Consider the following 18517-nt stretch of genomic DNA (forward strand, 5'->3'; position numbering starts at 1 on the left):
AAAATTCTCAGCAGTCATTACTCCAGTCTTCAATGTCACATGATTCTTCAGAAGTCATTCTAATATGCTGATTTGATGCTCATTTTTCTTATTATCAATGTTGAAAACCGTTAATATTTCTGTGGTGACTTTGATAAATTTTTTCAGAATTCTTTGAATAGAAAGTTCAAAAGAACAGAATTCATTTGAAATATAAATTTTTTGTAACAAATATCTCTGTTGTCAGATTTGATCAATTTGAGACATCATAGCTGAATAAAAAAAAAAAAATTATTTAAATTATACACTCAAATATTTGAATGGTAGTGTAAGCATGTATTAGTTAGCACATTAAGAAAGGAATTACCCTGTTTCACATTTTAAAGAACACAGTATCCAGTCCATTGTCTAAATGTGCTGTCTGTCTGCTTTTATTTTCCAGAGTGCAACGCTGTGCAATGCTTCAGTTTCCTGAGCTCCATGAAAAGCTGCTAAGAGGTTTGTGTAAGCGTGGAGATGACAGGCAGAGCTCAGAACACTGTCAGAGTCTCATTTTGGACATTCTCTGCTGGCTGGCAGGGGTTTACTCCAATGGACCCTGCAGGTGAGGTGTCACAGTGAGCTAGTATTTTTAGTCTCTCGGTTTTATTTTTTGCCTCTTTTAATGAATTTTATAATCCCTCGTCCTTTAGTTTGAGAGAAGGGAAGGAGGGGCTTTTGACTAAAACTAGGAGACGGCTGACGGAAATCATCAGGGCGTGTTTCTTCGAGGCTGGACGTAGTATAGCTCATAAATGCTCTCGCTTTCTTGCACTTTGTATTAGGTGAGTTTGCCACCGCACTATATTTTTCTGATCATCAGTCTTATTGTTGAATTGCAGAACTAATGAACTAGACTGTCCAGTTAACATAAGCAGATACAGTGATGTCTTGTTCATTAAGCTTAATGGATAAATGTCTCTGACATTTCAGTACCGGTAAAGGAGACCCTGGTCAGCAGGGTTTTGGCCAGGCTCTGTTTAAAGCTCTTCTGGATAATATGCCTTATTTGCCTGCTGCTGCCACAGGAGGTAACTTTTTAATTGTAAAAGTTGCAAATGTATAGTGCCTTTTAATTTTGTTATAGTGATAAGACTGTTTCATTCCAAAAATGTGATCTATTTATTAAATTATGCTGATGTTCAAAGGTTTTTTTAATTTTGCAGAAATAAATATGCAGTTATTTAAAGTGCCCCTATTATGGGTTATGAAAGGTTCTTTTTTTGGTTTTGGGAGTCCCCAACAACAGGTTGACATGCATGCAAGGTCAAAAAACACTTTAATTTTCTTATAATATGCATTTATTTTTACCTTATTTGCTCAACGACTCCCAAACGATTCGTTCAGCGATTCATTTTTCCAAACCCCTCCTTTGTGACGCTAATCTGCCGTGATTTTTCTGATTGGTCGATTTCATTTAAAGCAGTGTTAGTGATTGTGAGCAGTGCTGCTTTGTGTACAGCCGTTACCGGGGAAACGGCTATTTTTAACGCCCCAAAAGCTGCACCTAGTGGCAACAAGTGGGCGGGCAATATGCTAATGTTTCATTTTGACCTCAACATGAAACAGCTTAAGATTCGTTTTAAAAACGACTCGTTTCAATGATTCAGAGTCGACTCTTTCTTTTGAGGGACAATAACTTCATACACGGTGCACTTTCAGATTTTTTTCATTCACTTAGAGCTGTGTTACACACTTTATGAAAGGTCATTTTCAAAAATCCATAATAGGGGCACTTTAATTTAAAATGTTAAAATACTTATGTTACTGCCTTTCAGGATCTGTCTTCTGGTACTTTGTCCTGTTAAATTATGTGAAAGATGAGGACCTGGCCGGCTGTAGTACCGCTTGCGCCTCTCTGCTCACTGCTGTCTCTCGGCAGCTGCAGGACCGCCTGACTCCACTTGAGGCGCTATTGCAGACCAGGTCAGCTTTATAGACTTGAATAAAGCGTTTTTCCTGAGCATGTAAAAGTGATCGTTTTAAAGAAATAAAATGGTTTTGTCATGGTCCTCTCTATTCAGATATGGTCTGTATGGGTCTCCATTTGACCCAGTTCTGTTTGACCTGGAGGTGAGCGGGTCTTCCTGTAAGAATGCCTTCAGCAGCAGCATTGGGGTCCAGTCGGATGAGATCGACTTGTCCGATATTCTCTCAGGTGTGTCAATGCATTCTTCCCTTATGCACTTACATTCATCAATAAATATCAAAATGGGACAGATAAACATGCAATGGTTGTTGTGTCTAATGTCAGGTAATGGAAAGGTGAACAGCAGTGGGGCGGCAGAGGGCAGTTTTACTGCTCTAACCGGCCTGCTGGAGGTCGAACCCCTGCACTTTACTTGCGTCTCCACCAGTGATGGCACCAGGGTGGAGAGGGATGATGCAAGTATGTTCACCGGTACATATCCTACTTTCCTTTTCTTCTCTTTCGCATCTTGTTTCTTTTACCACCAACTGTGTCATCGTGGACCTCATATTGAAGGTGTGGTCACACTACATGAAGTTTTGTAAAAGTGTAGCATGAGGCACAGCTCACATCGATGTCACTTTCAGACCAAGCAGCCAAGCAAGTAACTTTTGACCTTTTGCAAAATCTGCAAAAACCCAATCTGATTTCTAATTAAATTACTGGATTTTGCACGCAGAATTTCGCCGAGCACCAGTAAAGGTGGCCGCACCTTTAGTGCTAAAATCTGTGCCGGTTTCCCTTTACGTTCCTCTACAGTGAGCACCTTTGGTGTGACGCCCACAGTGACAGGGCTGTCTGCTGGGACCGTCGGCGAGGCGTCCACGGCTCTTAGCTCAGCTGCACAGGTGGCCCTGCAGTCCCTGTCTCATGCAATGGTGTCGGCCGAACAGCAGCTCCAAGTTCTTCAGGAGAAGCAGCAACAGCTTCTAAAACTCCAGCAGCAGGTCAGACATGATTACATTCTTCATTCTCAATGTCTTAATTCAGTACTTTGACTTTATGTAATTGGTTATCTTATGAAACAGAAGGCCAAACTGGAGGCCAAACTTCACCAAACCACCTCAGCAGCCACTGCAGGATCAGGCGTTGTCAACTCAGTGCCATCCAATGCGTCCTCCGCCCCAGGCTTCTTCATTCACCCCTCTGACGTCATCCCGCCCACTCCTAAAACTACACCGCTGTTCATGACGCCTCCTCTCACCCCACCGAATGAGGCAGTGTCCGCAGCTATTAGTGTGGAACTGGCTCAGCTCTTCCCGGGATCCGTCATTGATCCTCCACCTGTGAACCTTTCAGCACAGAATAAAAACACACAGAAAACCAAACCAGTAAGTTCTGAAAACCTAACCTCCTTATGCTTATATATTCATACTGTTATATATTACATAAATGATTATTATTTAGCAGTGTTTAATTTTCTGTCATCAAATATACTCCAAAATAGATTTTGTGGCAAATTTGTGCATAATAGCTGAGGCTAATAGGTAAGGTAGCATAAGATATGTTATTTTCCTGTAAAGGGCCTTGCATTGTTTATTTGCCTTCTCTAGTTGTACTTGTGGGTTGCATTCAGCTAATATATGTGTGTGTTGTCATTGCAGAACCCCATAGGAAGTGGCCTGGCATTGGCAATCTCACAAGCCTCTCACTTTCTACAGCCTCCACCACATCAGTCCATAATAATTGAACGAATGCATTCAGGTATTTCACATTAGCCCTCACACTAGAGCAGTGGTTCTCCAGCAAGAGCCCCAGCAAACTTCCAAGGGGGTTGGAGGAATGACTTTAAAATCATTTTGTTATACTATAAAAACCTAGTTTAATTAAAATTCTAAAAACATAAAAAATCTAAATATGAACTGAAATCACTATTGGTTCTCAACCAAATTGACTCTAAGGACCTCAATTGTCTTCAGCAGTATTTAGAAGCCTGACGATTTGTTCAGTTTTTTTTTTTTTTTAAGGGTTTACAATTTCTATCCCATAAAATATTTTAGAGCATGACTGGAAAAATGTATATTTATTGTAGGAATACCCAAGAAGTGGCACAAATAGCCTTGTGGGCAACATGCCAACATATCTCCATTGCGCTTCAGGCGTCCCAACTCGCAGACCTTTCCTGATTCCACACCCTTTTTCTGTCCCACTTCACTTCCTGTCTACGTACTGTCCTATCGTAATAAAGGCAAAATAATGATGATTTACAGTTGAATAATTAATAATGATGATTTACAGTTTTGTTTATTCACACAACTTTTCCAAGTTTAGAAATCACATTTCTAAAAATCACACTTGGCTTTCTCATATATCCAGGATATTCAAGAAAGTAAATTATAAATACCTTGGTTAGGGCTTGGCGATATGGCCTAAAAAAAAGAATTTTTCACAAAAAATCCGATTTACGATTTAAATCAACCTGCAGATGACAAAGTTTAACTTTTATTTTGTTTTGATTTTCCCTTCTGGGATTTGATATGGATTTCCCTCTTGGGGTTAAAGTGCAATCAGAAACAACAAGATTTGCAGATCATGAGCAAAACTGACAAACATCTAATCTTGTAAAATGTGTGGTAAATACTGCCGCTCCATAGTATAAACACGGATGTGCAATCTCGAAAGTGAAACTAAAAAGCGATCGTGCATTCAAAAGCAGTTGCAATGCATAATAGAGGCTCCCTGAATCCCGCAATTTTATATACAGTATGATGATCACCCAATGATAAAACTGCGAGGGAAAGAAATATACATTTTCCTCCCATCTTGTATTTATTCTCCGCAGTGAGTCAATGTCATGGACGTAAGGGCAGAGCAAGTTTAAATATCTTTCTAGTCTATATTTCCATTTTGTAATCCTGCTGTTTTGGGTATTTAAAAAAATAAAAAATATTTGTAATAGAGCAGACACTGACTGTTGTTCATGTATTTATAACCTCATTTGGCATGACGGCAGATGCTGAAAACACTGCGCGCTTCAGTATGTGAGTAGTAAACGAAACTACGCGTCTGTGCATTCATTCATAACGAGACACGCAGGATTAATATTTAAATGGTATTTTTGCAGCTTATTTGTGTAATGACCTACTTTTGATTTATTCATCAAAACTTTGACAAATTCAATGACATTCCGCGTTATACAGTAAATTCAGTTTTTATAACTAGATTCCGCGAATCCGTCCACGTTTTCCGCATCGCGGAAATCATAAAGCCCTGATCGCACCGTGACGCTCACGTCCGGTGTAGACACGGTGAGAGTTTTTTATGTGTTATTGCCCTGCTTGTTTTTTTAATGTTTTTATGAAATCTCTGTATTGCTCATATCATCGTATTATTTACTGCCATGCGAGCCACAAATTAAAGCTTGGCGAGCCACATGAGTCTCGTGAGCCGCGCAATGAGTAACACTGCTTTAAGGGATCCGCATTCCGCAGTACAAGTCATTTTCTTTCCGAACACGTTGGGATGCGGCGGATTGCGGGGGGATCACGAAACCCTACCTAAACTCTAATATGGCAAACGCGCGGGGGGAGGGCTGAGCCCATTCGGGACTACGGGAGCCCAGAGGGGATCGTCGGCGGATGTTAAAGAGAAAACCGATTTTCATTCAAACAAATCGACGTAAACTACACATTCGAGTTAATCGATAAAATCGATTTATCGCCCAGCCCTAACCTTGGTTTTGTGTTGTTTTTAGTGGTGCAACGGATCACAAAACTCACGGTTCAGATCATACTACGGATTTTGAGTCACAGATTGGATCATTTTTCAGATCAGCAAAAAAAGTTTGCTTTTCATTAATAAAAGCTTACTTTAAATATCCCAGCAGAAACTACTAGCTTAACTACTGAAGTCAGTAATAAAACAAGAACAATTACACAAATTACAAGCATAGATGAACAGCCTACAACATAAAATTATAAATAAAGACAGTAACAGTAGTATTCAGGTGCAGAAATGTAAAAATTAAGTGTAAAACACAATAATGCTTACTGCATAAGGTAAATGCAGATTAATCTTTGTTAAAGCTGTGGTGTTGTTTAATTAGCAGACAGAAGCAGTTATTATAGGCTGCTGTTTGTTTAAGACTAAATGCACGGACCTAATATTGACACACATCTGGTTTCTTTCTCAGCTGTATACGTTAACTTTAGACATAACCGACTGTGTTTATCAGAATACTTGCCAAAACGGGTATTTTAACAACTTTGTTTGTGTGTATGTATCCATCCGTTGAGGCGTTGTCTGAAAAGTGGTATCTGAATCGCGCCTCTCTCTCTCTCTCTGCATGTGCGCACTGCAGTGTGTTCAATGGCTGAGTGCAGAAAACGGTGTGCGAGTCCCGATTCGACTTTAGCAAGACAAAACGGAACATCTGCGATCCGTTGCACCCCTAGTTGTTTTAGCGCAAGTTTTGTCTTATGTTAAAATTTGCTAAGGCCCGCTAATGAAACCTGGCTTTCTGGTTGATAATCTGTTTATTCATCATTCTTAATCCTCACTCTGTGAGGTGCATTTGCTAGATGTTTTGGTTTGCCGACATCTTTTGATTGTGCATCTTTGACGTAAAGACTGAATTTCTCTTTGTAGGTGCAAGGCGGTTTGTAACTCTAGATTTCGGCCGGCCGGTGTTGCTGACAGATGCACTGATTCCCACATGCGCTGACTTGGCCTCCCTTTCCATCGACATTTGGACTCTCGGAGAAGAGGTGGATGGAAGGCGACTTGTGGTCGCCACAGATATCAGCACACACTCGCTGATTCTACATGACTTGCTGCCGCCTCCTGTCTGCAGATTCATGAAGGTTTATATACGTTTAGCATAATCAAATGTTCACAGGGCTCATAGCAGTCTGCTTTCTTTTAGCTTTAGGGCAGGGAATATCATTTTTATATAGAGACATCACTGTCACTCACTCTGTGCCCCTCCCCCAGATCACTGTGATTGGTCGATACGGCAGCACTAATGCCCGGGCTAAAATCCCATTGGGTTTCTATTATGGCCACACCTACATCCTGCCATGGGAAAGTGAACTGAAGCTGATGCATGACCCTCTGAGGGGAGAGAGCGAAGCTGCCAGTCAGCCAGATCTGGATCAACATTTGTCAATGATGGTGGCCCTGCAGGAAGACATTCAGTGCAGGTCAGTGAGGCTGAAAAGCTGCTATTGGCGTTCAATATTTTAAACGAGCTGCCACTAGCATTTACTACCATTCAAAATTTTGAGGTCAGCAAGATTTTTTTTTTTGAAACATTAATTAAATATGCTAATCTCTTATAGGTATAATCTGGCCTGTCATCGACTTGAGACGCTACTTCAGAACATCGACCTGCCACCACTTAACAGCGCTAATAACGCACAGTACTTCCTGCGTAAGCCCGATAAAGCAGTTGAAGAGGATTCCCGTGTTTTCTCTGCCTACCAAGACTGCATTCAGCTCCAGCTGCAGCTCAACCTGGCTCACCACGCTGTCCAGAGGTTGCGCGTGTCTCTGGGAGCCACCCGGAAACACCTGCCCGAGAGCTATGACCCCAGAGAGCTGGTCCAGAACTCTTCTACAGAGCAGCTCCGAACTATCATCAGATACCTACTGGACACACTGCTCAGCCTGCTCCACTGCTGTAATGGTGAGGGAGGTAGCTGTTCCAACACCACCTCACTTTAAAAAAAAAAAATGACATTACATTTGAATTAAGTTTAAATGACAGAATGAATGTTTCCCCCTCTCTCTCTCTCTCTCGCTCAGGTCACTCTGTGCCCTCAGTGTTGCAGAACACGTTTCACGCCCAGGCGTGTGAGGAGCTCTTTAAGCAGCTGTGCATCAGCGGAACTCCTAAGATCCGTCTGCATGCTGGTCTGCTGCTGGTGCAGCTGTGTGGAGGCGAGAGGTGGTGGGGCCAGTTTCTGTCCAACGTCCTGCAGGAGCTCTACAACTCCGAGCAGCTTCTCATCTTCCCTCAGGACAGGTAACACAAACAACACACTCTTGCAGAAGTTGTAAAACATTATCAGAACTATTCCTAAGGATACTCAGACCTCCTTATGTCTGTCTTTTCATTTCCTCAGGGTGTTTATGTTGCTGTCCTGTATTGGCCAAAGATCTTTGAGTAACAGTGGGGTTCTGGAGGGTTTGTTGAACCTTCTGGACACACTGTTATCTCCTCTGCAACAGACTAGTGCAGCACAGCACCGCAGGACAGAAGGTGCGTGTTTGAGAATGAGATTTTTATGTAATACACGTTAATATGTGTTTATGGTTATGTTACAGTTTTGTGTGTGTTTACAGGTGTGTTGGATATCCCCATGATCAGCTGGGTGGTCATGCTGGTCTCTCGACTGCTCGACTATGTGGCCAGTGTGGAAGATGAAGCCACTGCAGCTAAGAAACCTCTAGGGGCTAAAGACAGAGAAAGATCCTTTACAGGTGAAATTCTTAAGCTTCGTCATGTATAATCCACTGTTTTTGTAGTTGGTAATATTTTCAAAATGTTTCTTATGATCTAATGTTTCTTCAGTGTTTCTAAAGTCTGTTATGCTCACCAAGACTATTTTAGCTGAATAAAAATATTAAGTTCTTTCAAAAAAAGAAAAAAAAACTGACCCCAAATTTTTTAACTGTAATGTGCATCCTCTTTTCAATCATACCAGGGAACCAGTGGAGTTTCATAAACAACAGCCTGCAGTCTCAGAACTCAAGCAGGTCCGCCAAAGGCAACAACAGCAGTTTAGATCGTCTATATTCACGCAAGATCCGCAAACAGCTAGTCCATCATAAACAGGTACATGTGTCTCGCACAAACATCCTGTGCTTATATATCTGCACTTGAAATCTTTTCCTTATTACTTATAGTGTGTATTTTGATCAATTCTCCTTTCACTGCAGCAGTTGAATTTATTGAAAGCCAAACAGAAGGCTTTAGTAGAGCAAATCGAGAAAGAGAAAATTCAGAGCAACAAAGGCTCCTCCTACAAGCTGCTGGTGGAACAGGCCAAACTCAAACAAGCCACGTCCAAGGTGAGAATCTAAACTTTTGTTAACTCCTTGTCCCTTAGGGTTGAGTGTTGAACAACATTCGGTGAAAGTAGCTTTTGAACAGATTGTAATATTTACACTGTTTTTTTTTTCTTTCCCCAGCACTTTAAAGATCTGATCCGTTTGAGGCGGACAGCCGAATGGCCACGCTCCACCTTGGACTCGGAGGCATCTGTGGCAAAAGAGACCCCTGAGGTGGAGCTCCTGCCCTTCACGCTGTCTCACGAGCGCTGCATCTGCGTCGTCCAGAAGCTCGCTCTCTTCCTGCTCTCCATGGACTTTACCTGTCACGCAGACCTGCTGCTGTTCGTCTGCAAGGTGCAACATACTTTTTCACATACAGAAAGAAAAAAAAAAGTGCTTGTTTTGAAAGCTATTGAATTTTGATACAGTACCATTCAGAAGTTTTGGGGTCTAATACGCTTTTAAATTATTTTTTCAAAGTTGTCTCCTGTGCTTACCCATGAATGCATTTATTTGATCAAAAATACAGTAAAAGAGCAATATTGTGAAATATTACAATTTAAATGAGCTGTTTTCTTTTTAATGTGTTAATGTGTTAAAATTAATTTATTTCTGTGATGGCAACAGCCATTACTCCAGTCTTCATTGTTACATGGTACTTTAGAAATCATTCTAATATGCTGATTTTGTGCTCAAGATACATTTCTTATTATTATCAATGTTAAAAACTGTTGTGCTGCTTGATATGCTCGTGGAAATATAAAATAGAAACATGATGATGATAATTTTTTTTTTTAAATCTTCCTGATTTCAAACTTTTGGATGATAATGTTTGTTATAGACCATTTCTATCTTAAATGTTTGAAATCTCATTCACCTGCTCAGGTATTGGCCAGAATAGCAAATGCAACAAGACCCACAATCCACCTGTGTGAGGTGGTTTCAGAACAGCAGCTGGAGAGGTTACTGCTGTTACTGGTGGGAACGGACTTTAACCGCGGCGACATCTCATGGGGTGGAGCCTGGGCCCAGTACTCGCTCACCTGCATGCTGCAGGACATCCTTGCAGGTGTGTGTTTTAGGTTTGAAAAGATGTTCTCAGCGGTCCACGGACTGTCATTCATATTTTATATTTAGATGTTGTAATCTGTTTGCAGGAGAGCTGTTGTCTCCAGTGTGTGTGGATGGGATGGAGGGGGCGGGGGCTGATGAGGCCGGGGCCGCCTCTTCCTCTGTAGTGGTGGATTCCGATGACTCGCTCCCTCAGCCGACCCCCATCCCACTGGTGGAGACCATCGATGAGCCTCTGGGACCCGATATCATCGCAGGTACATCCGGGACATCCTCTGTGTTCCAAAGTGCGTTGGTAACCCCGCCCGAATAGCACGTCACCTCACACGGACCCTCACCTTTCTTTTGTTTCTTCTCTCTTAGATGAGCTGCATGTGTATTTTTTTGTAAAATGTAATAGAGGTATAATGCAGTGGACAGGAGGTTGGAACAGTGCAGATGATTTTGATTCTATATGCATGCAAAACCTGTAGCTGCTGGTCATTTTATCATTGGTTTAATCTCATTCAAAATGGGTCAACGATCCACTGTTCTGGCACCCTGTCTTTCTAAGAGGAGTTTGACGGCCGGACGTCCTGACGTCCTAAAGAAGGCTGTCTGTGTAGTTGCTTCTCTTGGTACGCTGCTCTTGCAATATTAAACGTCTTTTCGTTGCCCAAAGGTGCTCCTCCACTGTCATCTTTGGAAAAAGATAAAGACATTGACTTTGACTTGCTACAAGACTTGATGGATGTTGATATTGATCCTTTAGATATTGATTTGGAAAAAGATCCACTCGCCGCCAAGGTTTTTAAGGTATGGACCTCATTCTCTTTATCTTTCCCTTTTTTGTCTTTCAGCATTTGGGGTGTAATGGTTAAAATTTCTCACCGTTCTGTGGTAATTGTTTTATTTTAGCACATTGCTAGAGTATGGGCTGTGTTAACCCATATTAACCTCTTGACTTTCTCATATCCATCCAATCAAAAAGACCTTATTACCACAATTCCTAGAAAATACAGCACATTGTTTGCAGACATTTACATTGTGAAATGTCTTCGTGTACAGTGATTTAGCAGCATAGAAAATAACCATAATTACTATTGAAAGCAAACACATAATTCACACACAACATTTATTCTCGTTGTTAAATGGTATAAACACGTATAAAGAACCGTGGGAAGTGAACCGTACAATTAACTGTTTCACCCCTATACTGCATGTATTATGTAATCAAAGATTAGTAGTTAAAGTTTGATTGTATGATTTACCGGTACATAAAGCCAATGTTTTAACCTCTTTTCCAGTAAAGTATTTTTCAGTTTTTCTCAGAGATGAGTATCTGAGATTGTTTTTGTTGGGTTTTTTTTCTTCTTTTTTCTTTATGTTCTCCCTTGCAGCCGATCAGCAGTACCTGGTACGATTACTGGGGTGCTGACTACGGCTCTTACAGTTATAACCCCTACACAGGGGGTGTGGGCATACCCGTGTCCAAACCCCCTGCGGCTGCCGCGACAGAGAAGCCTGGATCTCAGAACCTCTCAGTGTCTGTGTCTCAGGGTGAGAAGTAAAATAAATCAATAAAATAAAAAATATATAAAATATAATATGAAATAAAAGTATAATAATAAAATGTGAGTGCTGAAGTACCAAAATTTTTATCTCAGCACTGGATGCTCGACTAGAGGTGGGATTAGAACAGCAGGCAGAACTCATGCTGAAGATGATGGCAACACTGGAGGCAGATGCAATATTGCAGGCGCTAACGTCCACATCTCCATCTGGTACACACACAAAAGCATGTGTACAGGGTTCCTACGGTAAAGGAAAATCTGGCAATATCAAGGAAATTGTATTTATTGTTTATTATTTATGTATTATTTCCAGCATTGTAAAAGTTAGCAATTTATTAATAAAATATTAAATAGTGTATAATGAGCATACATTTTTCAATTTCAGACTCGGTTCGAAAACATTTCTTTTTGCAGAAATTGATCATTATGAGCTTTACAATTTTTCTTTTTTTTTTTAAATCAAATTTTCTCTGGTAATTACAAATAATTGGTAAAGTAAATATTACTGGTGTACAGGTGTGGGAACCCTGTGTTTTTCTTTTTTTCTGAAATGATTTGACTAGTATCGTCCTTTCTCCTCATCTTTTTTTCCACTTCTGTTTCAGTGGCCCAGTCTGCAAATGGGACAGACGACTCTCTTTTGCGTGGGGGGTTCCACAGCTCTCCCCCCAGCAGCAGTCTGATGGTACAACCCTCTTCCATCCCCATGTTAAGCACCTGCTTCAACAAACTCTTCTCTTTATTGCAAGTGCATCATGTTCAGGTACGGGCAAAGTCTGGTTTTGTCACTTGCAGTTACTGAGTTTGCCCTAAAATCTAATTTCTGGAATTATTTTTTACAAAAAGTTATTAGAAGTTACACAATCACACCGTCTTTAACTCTTTGTCTGTCTAGTTGGAGTCTTTGCTGCAGCTGTGGTTGACAATGAGTTTGAGTTCCTGCTCCGGAGGTTCAGAGGAGAGCGGCTCAGACATCTTCCTCTTTAATGCCAGCAGAGTGCCCACAATCCCCCTTAACCAAGGTGTGACATTCACCACATGATAGAGCACTTTGATCTGAGGATATTGTCTTATTTTTTGAGGAGCTTGGACGGCTGATGGCAAAGTTTCTACAGGATCTTAAATTGAACAGTTGGTTTTATGTGTTACTACAAATAAGGATACAGCTATTAACCTGCTGAAATCATTATTTCAAACTTTAAAAAGTGTTAGTCTCACTAGCTATGTTTACCTACACCCAAATGATCTGTTTGGAAACTGAAAAGTGACCCCTTGCAAATGTTATACCTTAAAATGTTTGAGCATGCTTATGTTTATTACCAAAACTTAAGTTTGGTTTGAAACACACATAATGCACATATAAACGACTATGTTAATCATACTGCAGCGTTTAGGGTTCACATAAACAGACTTAGATTAGATTTATTCTGATTGATGAAAATTTGTACATGAAAACATGTTTACTGAAGTGAGCAGTATTTGTAGCATCTCATATTTTGATTAGCTACGTACAAGGAAAACAGTGCAAAAAAAATGCAATGAATTATGCAATAAAAAAGATAAATATTTAAAAAAAGATTAACTTTAAAGACATAAATGCATAAGAGAAAAAAAGAAAACAATGAGGGAGTGCACTGCTAAAAATGAGCAAAAGAAACAGGAGATCACTCATTAAGTTCAGTGTGAATTTTGTTATGCCTATAATTCTTGTCTCTCTCAGCCTCCATCAGCAGTTTCCTGTCAGTGCTGGCCTGGTACCCCAACACTTCTCTGAGAACATGGTGTCTTGTCCTGCACAGTCTCACCCTCATGACCAATATGCCTGCTAGTGGTGAGTATCTAAATGGCCAAGCCTGGCTTTGTTCCTGAGATGTGTTGGTGTTCCCACGGGGAGACCTGCATTTCTATATATGTGGGTTTTCTCTTCGGGAATCCCGCCAGCTCAGCAGATCTGTGTTGTGTTGCCCCTCCACAACCTTATTATAAAAGCAAACAGTCTGGTGACACACTTTCGGATTAACTCCACTGATAATGTGTATATTGCATCTGCAGCCTCCAGCAGTGGAATGGGTGTGCAGGAGAGCACAGCCCAGCAGATGGTGTCTGACCCCACACTTGTGCACGTGCTTGTGCGCTTCCTGTCTGGAGGAAACCCTCACGGCACCAGCCAGCACAGTTCACAGGTATTCAGCTTAATGAAGAGTGCACGCATGACTGGATTCTTGATGATTTATTTGGAAAATGTCTCATGTACTCCTCTCCATCTCTTTTTCCAGGTCGGCCCCACTGCAACACAAGCCTTGCAGGAATTTTTAACCAGGTTGCAGGTGCACCTCTCCTCCACATGTCCACAGATGTTCAGCGAATTTCTGCTTAAACTGTTGCACATCCTGTCTACGGAGAGGTAGATGGTTAATTCAACATTTATGTAATTAAACTGGTGCTTGTTAAACATTAGTGCTTGTTTGAAATCATTTTCTTTGTTTTTTCATCTGCTTCTAGGGGTCCATTCCAGTCTGGTCAGGGTCCATTAGATGCACAGGTGAAGCTTTTGGAGTTCACCCTGGAGCAGAACTTTGAGGTGGTTTCTGTGACCACCATCTTGGCTGTCATCGAATCTATCACTTTTCTGGTTCACCACTACATCACTTGTTCAGATAAGGTGGTCTCACGCAGCGGTTCTGACAGTTCTGTGGGTGCTCGTGCCTGTTTCGGGGGCCTGTTCGCCAATATCATCCGCCCAGGTGATGCTAAGGCTGTGTGTGGTGAGACCACACGAGACCAACTGATGTTTGACCTCCTGAAGCTGGTCAATGCTTTGGTGATGCTGCCGCTGTCAGGAGATCGGGAGTTCAGTGGGAGGCTGCCTCCAGCTGGTGGAGCCACTGACAGTGTGTCGGATGAAGAAAAAGTGTGTGGAAGCAAAGAGTGTGGGGCGTCGGGCACAGCACAGCACCAGGGACCAGCTGCAGGTGTGGCCGACCTGGTTTTGGCCAATCAGCAGATTATGAGTCAGATCTTGTCGGCACTAGGGCAGTGCAACAGCAGCGCCATGGCCATGATAATTGGTACGGAAATGTATTTTAAATTAATAAAATATAAGTAAAATGTTATATTATAACATTTAGTGCTGGGCAATGATTAATCGCATCCAAAATAAAAGTTTTTGTTTATATAATATGTGTGTGTACTGTGTATATTTGTTGTGTATATATAAAGACACACAGTATATATTTTCAAAATATTTGCATGTATATATTTATATTATATATTTAATATTTTTCTTAAATATATACGTGCATGTATGTGTATTTATTTATTTATATATATACACACACAGTGTACACGCATATTATGTACACCAAAACTTTTATTTTGGATGCAATTAATCATGATTAATCATTGCCCAGCAATAATTATATTATATATTTCATATACATTATATTACTGTTTAAGTGTTTTTTGGGGGGGGGAGGTTTAAGAAATTTAATTTTGTTCAGCAAGGACTCATTTAATCTGATCTAAGGTGATCATAGAGACGTTTATAATTTCACAAAGGATTTTAATAATATTTCACAATACTAATGCTTTTTATCAATTAAATACAGCTTTGGTGAGAATAAGAGACTTATTTCAAAAACATTTTAAAAATCTTTAATAGAATATGTGTATATATTTTTAGATTTATTTTGGGGGGTTTTTTGCCTATATTATGTTAGGAAAGTGTAGAGCTGATGGGAAGCAAAGTGGGAGAGAGAGGGGGGCAGGTTCGGGAAAGGTCCTCAAGCCGGGATTCGAACTCGGGACACCACACTGCCCACAATTCTATCAGTGCCAACAAATTTTAATGCATTTTTTTCTGTCTTTCTAGGTGCTAGTGGGCTCCACCTAACCAAACATGAGAACTTTCATGGTGGGTTGGATGCCATCTCGGTGGGCGATGGCCTCTTCACCATCCTGACCACTTTGAGTAAAAGAGCCACATCCGTCCAGGTCATGCTGCAGCCCATTCTCACCTACATGGCTTGTGGGTATATGGGCCGACAGGTAAGACCCGTCACAGAGAAACTGAGAGACCACAGAACAGTCAATGGTCTATTCTAGTGGACTGGGGAAAAAAACACATCAAATAATTTTCACATTCTGAGGACAGATATACAGTATATAAAGATATCATTGCATCTTGTCAGTGTTAAGTGCTTTTATTTATTTTTTACAGGGATCTCTATCAACATGTCAGCTCTCTGAGCCTTTACTGTGGTTTATTTTGAGAGTGCTTGACACCAGCGAGGCTTTGAAAGCCTTCCATGACATGGGTATGCCAACAGTAACACTTTCTAACGAGATTAAACTCTGTTTGAGCTGTCTGTATGTTCTGACTGTGTGTGTGCTTTTAGGTGGCGTGCAGCTCATCTGTAACAACATGGTCACCAGCACACGAGCCATCGTGAACACTGCACGCAGCATGGTGTCCACCATCATGAAGTTTCTGGACTCTGGGCCTGGTAAAGCAGCAGATGGCAGCTTGAAAGCACGAGTGCTTACCTCAGAACCAGACAACGCAGAAGGATTGCACAACTTCGCCCCTCTTGGTACAGCAAGCGTGCTTTGAATCATAAGCCCTGTCTTTTTATATAAATGTCTGTTTAAGTATTAAAATGTATTTATATTCATAGTTTATGCTGTTCCCTTGCAGGCACCATCACCTCTAGCAGTCCCACAGCACAGCCAGCGGAAGTGCTGCTGCAGGCCACACCCCCACATCGACGGGCCCGTTCTGCCGCTTGGTCCTACATATTCCTTCCTGAAGAGGCCTGGTGCGATCTCACAATCCACCTGCCCGCTGCCGTTCTGCTCAAGGAGATTCACATACAGCCTCACCTGGCTTCCCTTGCTAGTGAGTGTGCACACGCAATGCAATATTATTGGTCCCCACTTGACACCGCAGTATGTAATATTTAGCCCATATATGAAGCTTTTTATACTAGTAAGGACTATCCATATATGAAGCTTTTTATACTAGTAAGGACTATCCTGAAGTCTTTTAAAAAGTTCAACTATTATTCTTCTCTTTCTTTCCCAGCATGTCCATCGTCAGTGTCTGTGGAGATCAGCGCAGATGGTGTAAACATGCTTCCCCTGTCGACCCCAGTCATCACTAGCGGTCTCACGTACATTAAATTCCAGTTGGTAAAGGCAGAGGTGGCGTCTGCCGTGTGTTTGAGGTTGCACCGGCCGCGGGACGCCAGCACACTGGGCCTCTCCCAGATTAAGCTATTGGGCCTAACTGCTTTTGGAAACACTTCCTCTGCCACTGTAAACAATCCTTTCCTGCCCTCTGAGGACCAAGTCTCTAAAACCAGGTAATGGAAATCATTTGTAACATCTAAAATAATCGTAGTAGTTTTATTTCCTGTTTCAGGCCTATGTATGTTATAATATCTCATTTTCCTTTCTTTATTTCTCAGTATTGGCTGGTTACGGTTGCTGCATCATTGCTTGACTCACGTTTCTGATCTGGAGGCCATGATGGCCAGTGCTGCTGCTCCCACGGCAAACCTCCTGCAGACCTGCGCTGCTCTCCTCATGTCCCCATACTGCGGGATGCACTCGCCCAACATTGAGGCGGTGCTGGTGAAAATCGGCCTGCAGTCCACACGCATAGGCCTCAAACTCATTGACATCTTGCTGCGTAACTGTGCTGCTTCTGGCACTGATTTGGCCAGTAAGACTATAATGATTGCTTCACATTAATGCTTAACTGCTATACTCGAATGTCAAGCAATATCAGACTGATTTGTGTGATGTGTAAATTCAGAGAGTTTGAGTTTGTTCATCCCTTTAATGATCTGACATCATGATTTTGTTGGGTTCTCCTTTTTATCTGATTGGTGGTTTTGTTTTTTTGTTGTAGATCTGAACAGTCCGCTGCTCTTTGGGAGGTTAAATGGCCTGTCATCAGACTCAACTATAGATATTCTCTACCAGCTGGGCACCACTCAGGACCCCGGTACCAAAGACAGGTTTGTTCTTTACATCATATGGGAAAATTCAATCATAAAGCTTCCTAATCGAGCTTGTTTGAAGTGTTCATAGTTTAATTGGAGATTCTTTGCAGAGTCGGTTTTATATATGTTGATTCTATATACCTGTGGGTCATAAAGCTGAGTATTCATTAGGGCCCAAGCCAGAATGGCGCAGGCCCTCTTGTTTTACTAAGGATTATTATTTATTTTTTTTTTTAAACATGCTCAAAAACTCTTGAAAATTTGCACACACGTTGGAATCTGCGGTCATTAGGACGCCGCCAAGGCTGGGACCCGGGCGTGGCACGGGGGCTCTACGGCGACGCCTACAACGCGGTCTGAAAACTTGATGTGTAGCTCACACATACTTGCACGTACTCATATGAAACTCGGTACATATATAGATCTCATTGAGCCGAACAACTTTCGCACTGCATGTCATAGGCTCCGCCCAACAGGAAGTCAGCTATTCAGGGTTCTTTAAAAAGCGTATGTTCTGGAATTTGATATACTCCTCTGAGGACTATCATCCGATTGCCACCACACTCGGTGAACATGATCTCAAGACATTGGGGATGCTAAATTGCGGAGGGATTTTTGATATCTCAAACGGTTTGCCCGTGGCGAGGCGATGAAATTATGGCGAGAAATGAGAGACAAAAAGTCTAATAACAGCCACATAAATTGTCTGATGTTGATCAAACTTCAGGGGTTTGTTCGTTGTACGATGCCGATCGAATAGATGTGACTATTATGAGTAAAAGTTATAGCGCCACCAACTGGCACCAGGAAATGTGTAGTTTTCACAAAAGTGGGAGGGGTTAGTTTTAGCTACAGACACCAAACTTGGTACATAAATTGTTCTTATTATGCCGGACAACTTT

General features: G+C 41.5%; 1 protein-coding gene across 1 annotated transcript in view; it reads left to right on the forward strand.

Annotated features, from left to right (window-relative positions):
- birc6 (baculoviral IAP repeat containing 6) overlaps window positions 1-18517 on the forward strand; it is a 110636-nt gene that overhangs the window by 34290 nt on the left and 57829 nt on the right. Inside the window, 36 exon segments of the mRNA XM_058750046.1 lie at window positions 422-583; window positions 672-803; window positions 952-1049; window positions 1797-1944; window positions 2043-2176; window positions 2273-2419; window positions 2747-2934; window positions 3016-3318; window positions 3592-3691; window positions 6575-6789; window positions 6920-7128; window positions 7267-7613; window positions 7733-7952; window positions 8053-8189; window positions 8273-8410; window positions 8635-8765; window positions 8870-9001; window positions 9122-9337; window positions 9869-10052; window positions 10141-10311; window positions 10716-10849; window positions 11434-11593; window positions 11701-11817; window positions 12213-12370; window positions 12503-12629; window positions 13328-13438; window positions 13660-13790; window positions 13884-14011; window positions 14110-14675; window positions 15479-15654; window positions 15827-15923; window positions 16005-16199; window positions 16304-16504; window positions 16691-16970; window positions 17076-17332; window positions 17522-17630. Coding sequence (XP_058606029.1) covers window positions 422-583; window positions 672-803; window positions 952-1049; window positions 1797-1944; window positions 2043-2176; window positions 2273-2419; window positions 2747-2934; window positions 3016-3318; window positions 3592-3691; window positions 6575-6789; window positions 6920-7128; window positions 7267-7613; window positions 7733-7952; window positions 8053-8189; window positions 8273-8410; window positions 8635-8765; window positions 8870-9001; window positions 9122-9337; window positions 9869-10052; window positions 10141-10311; window positions 10716-10849; window positions 11434-11593; window positions 11701-11817; window positions 12213-12370; window positions 12503-12629; window positions 13328-13438; window positions 13660-13790; window positions 13884-14011; window positions 14110-14675; window positions 15479-15654; window positions 15827-15923; window positions 16005-16199; window positions 16304-16504; window positions 16691-16970; window positions 17076-17332; window positions 17522-17630 — 6459 coding nt within the window.

The sequence above is a fragment of the Onychostoma macrolepis genome, chromosome 17 (genome assembly GCF_012432095.1).
Source record: "Onychostoma macrolepis isolate SWU-2019 chromosome 17, ASM1243209v1, whole genome shotgun sequence".
Taxonomy (NCBI): domain Eukaryota; kingdom Metazoa; phylum Chordata; class Actinopteri; order Cypriniformes; family Cyprinidae; genus Onychostoma; species Onychostoma macrolepis.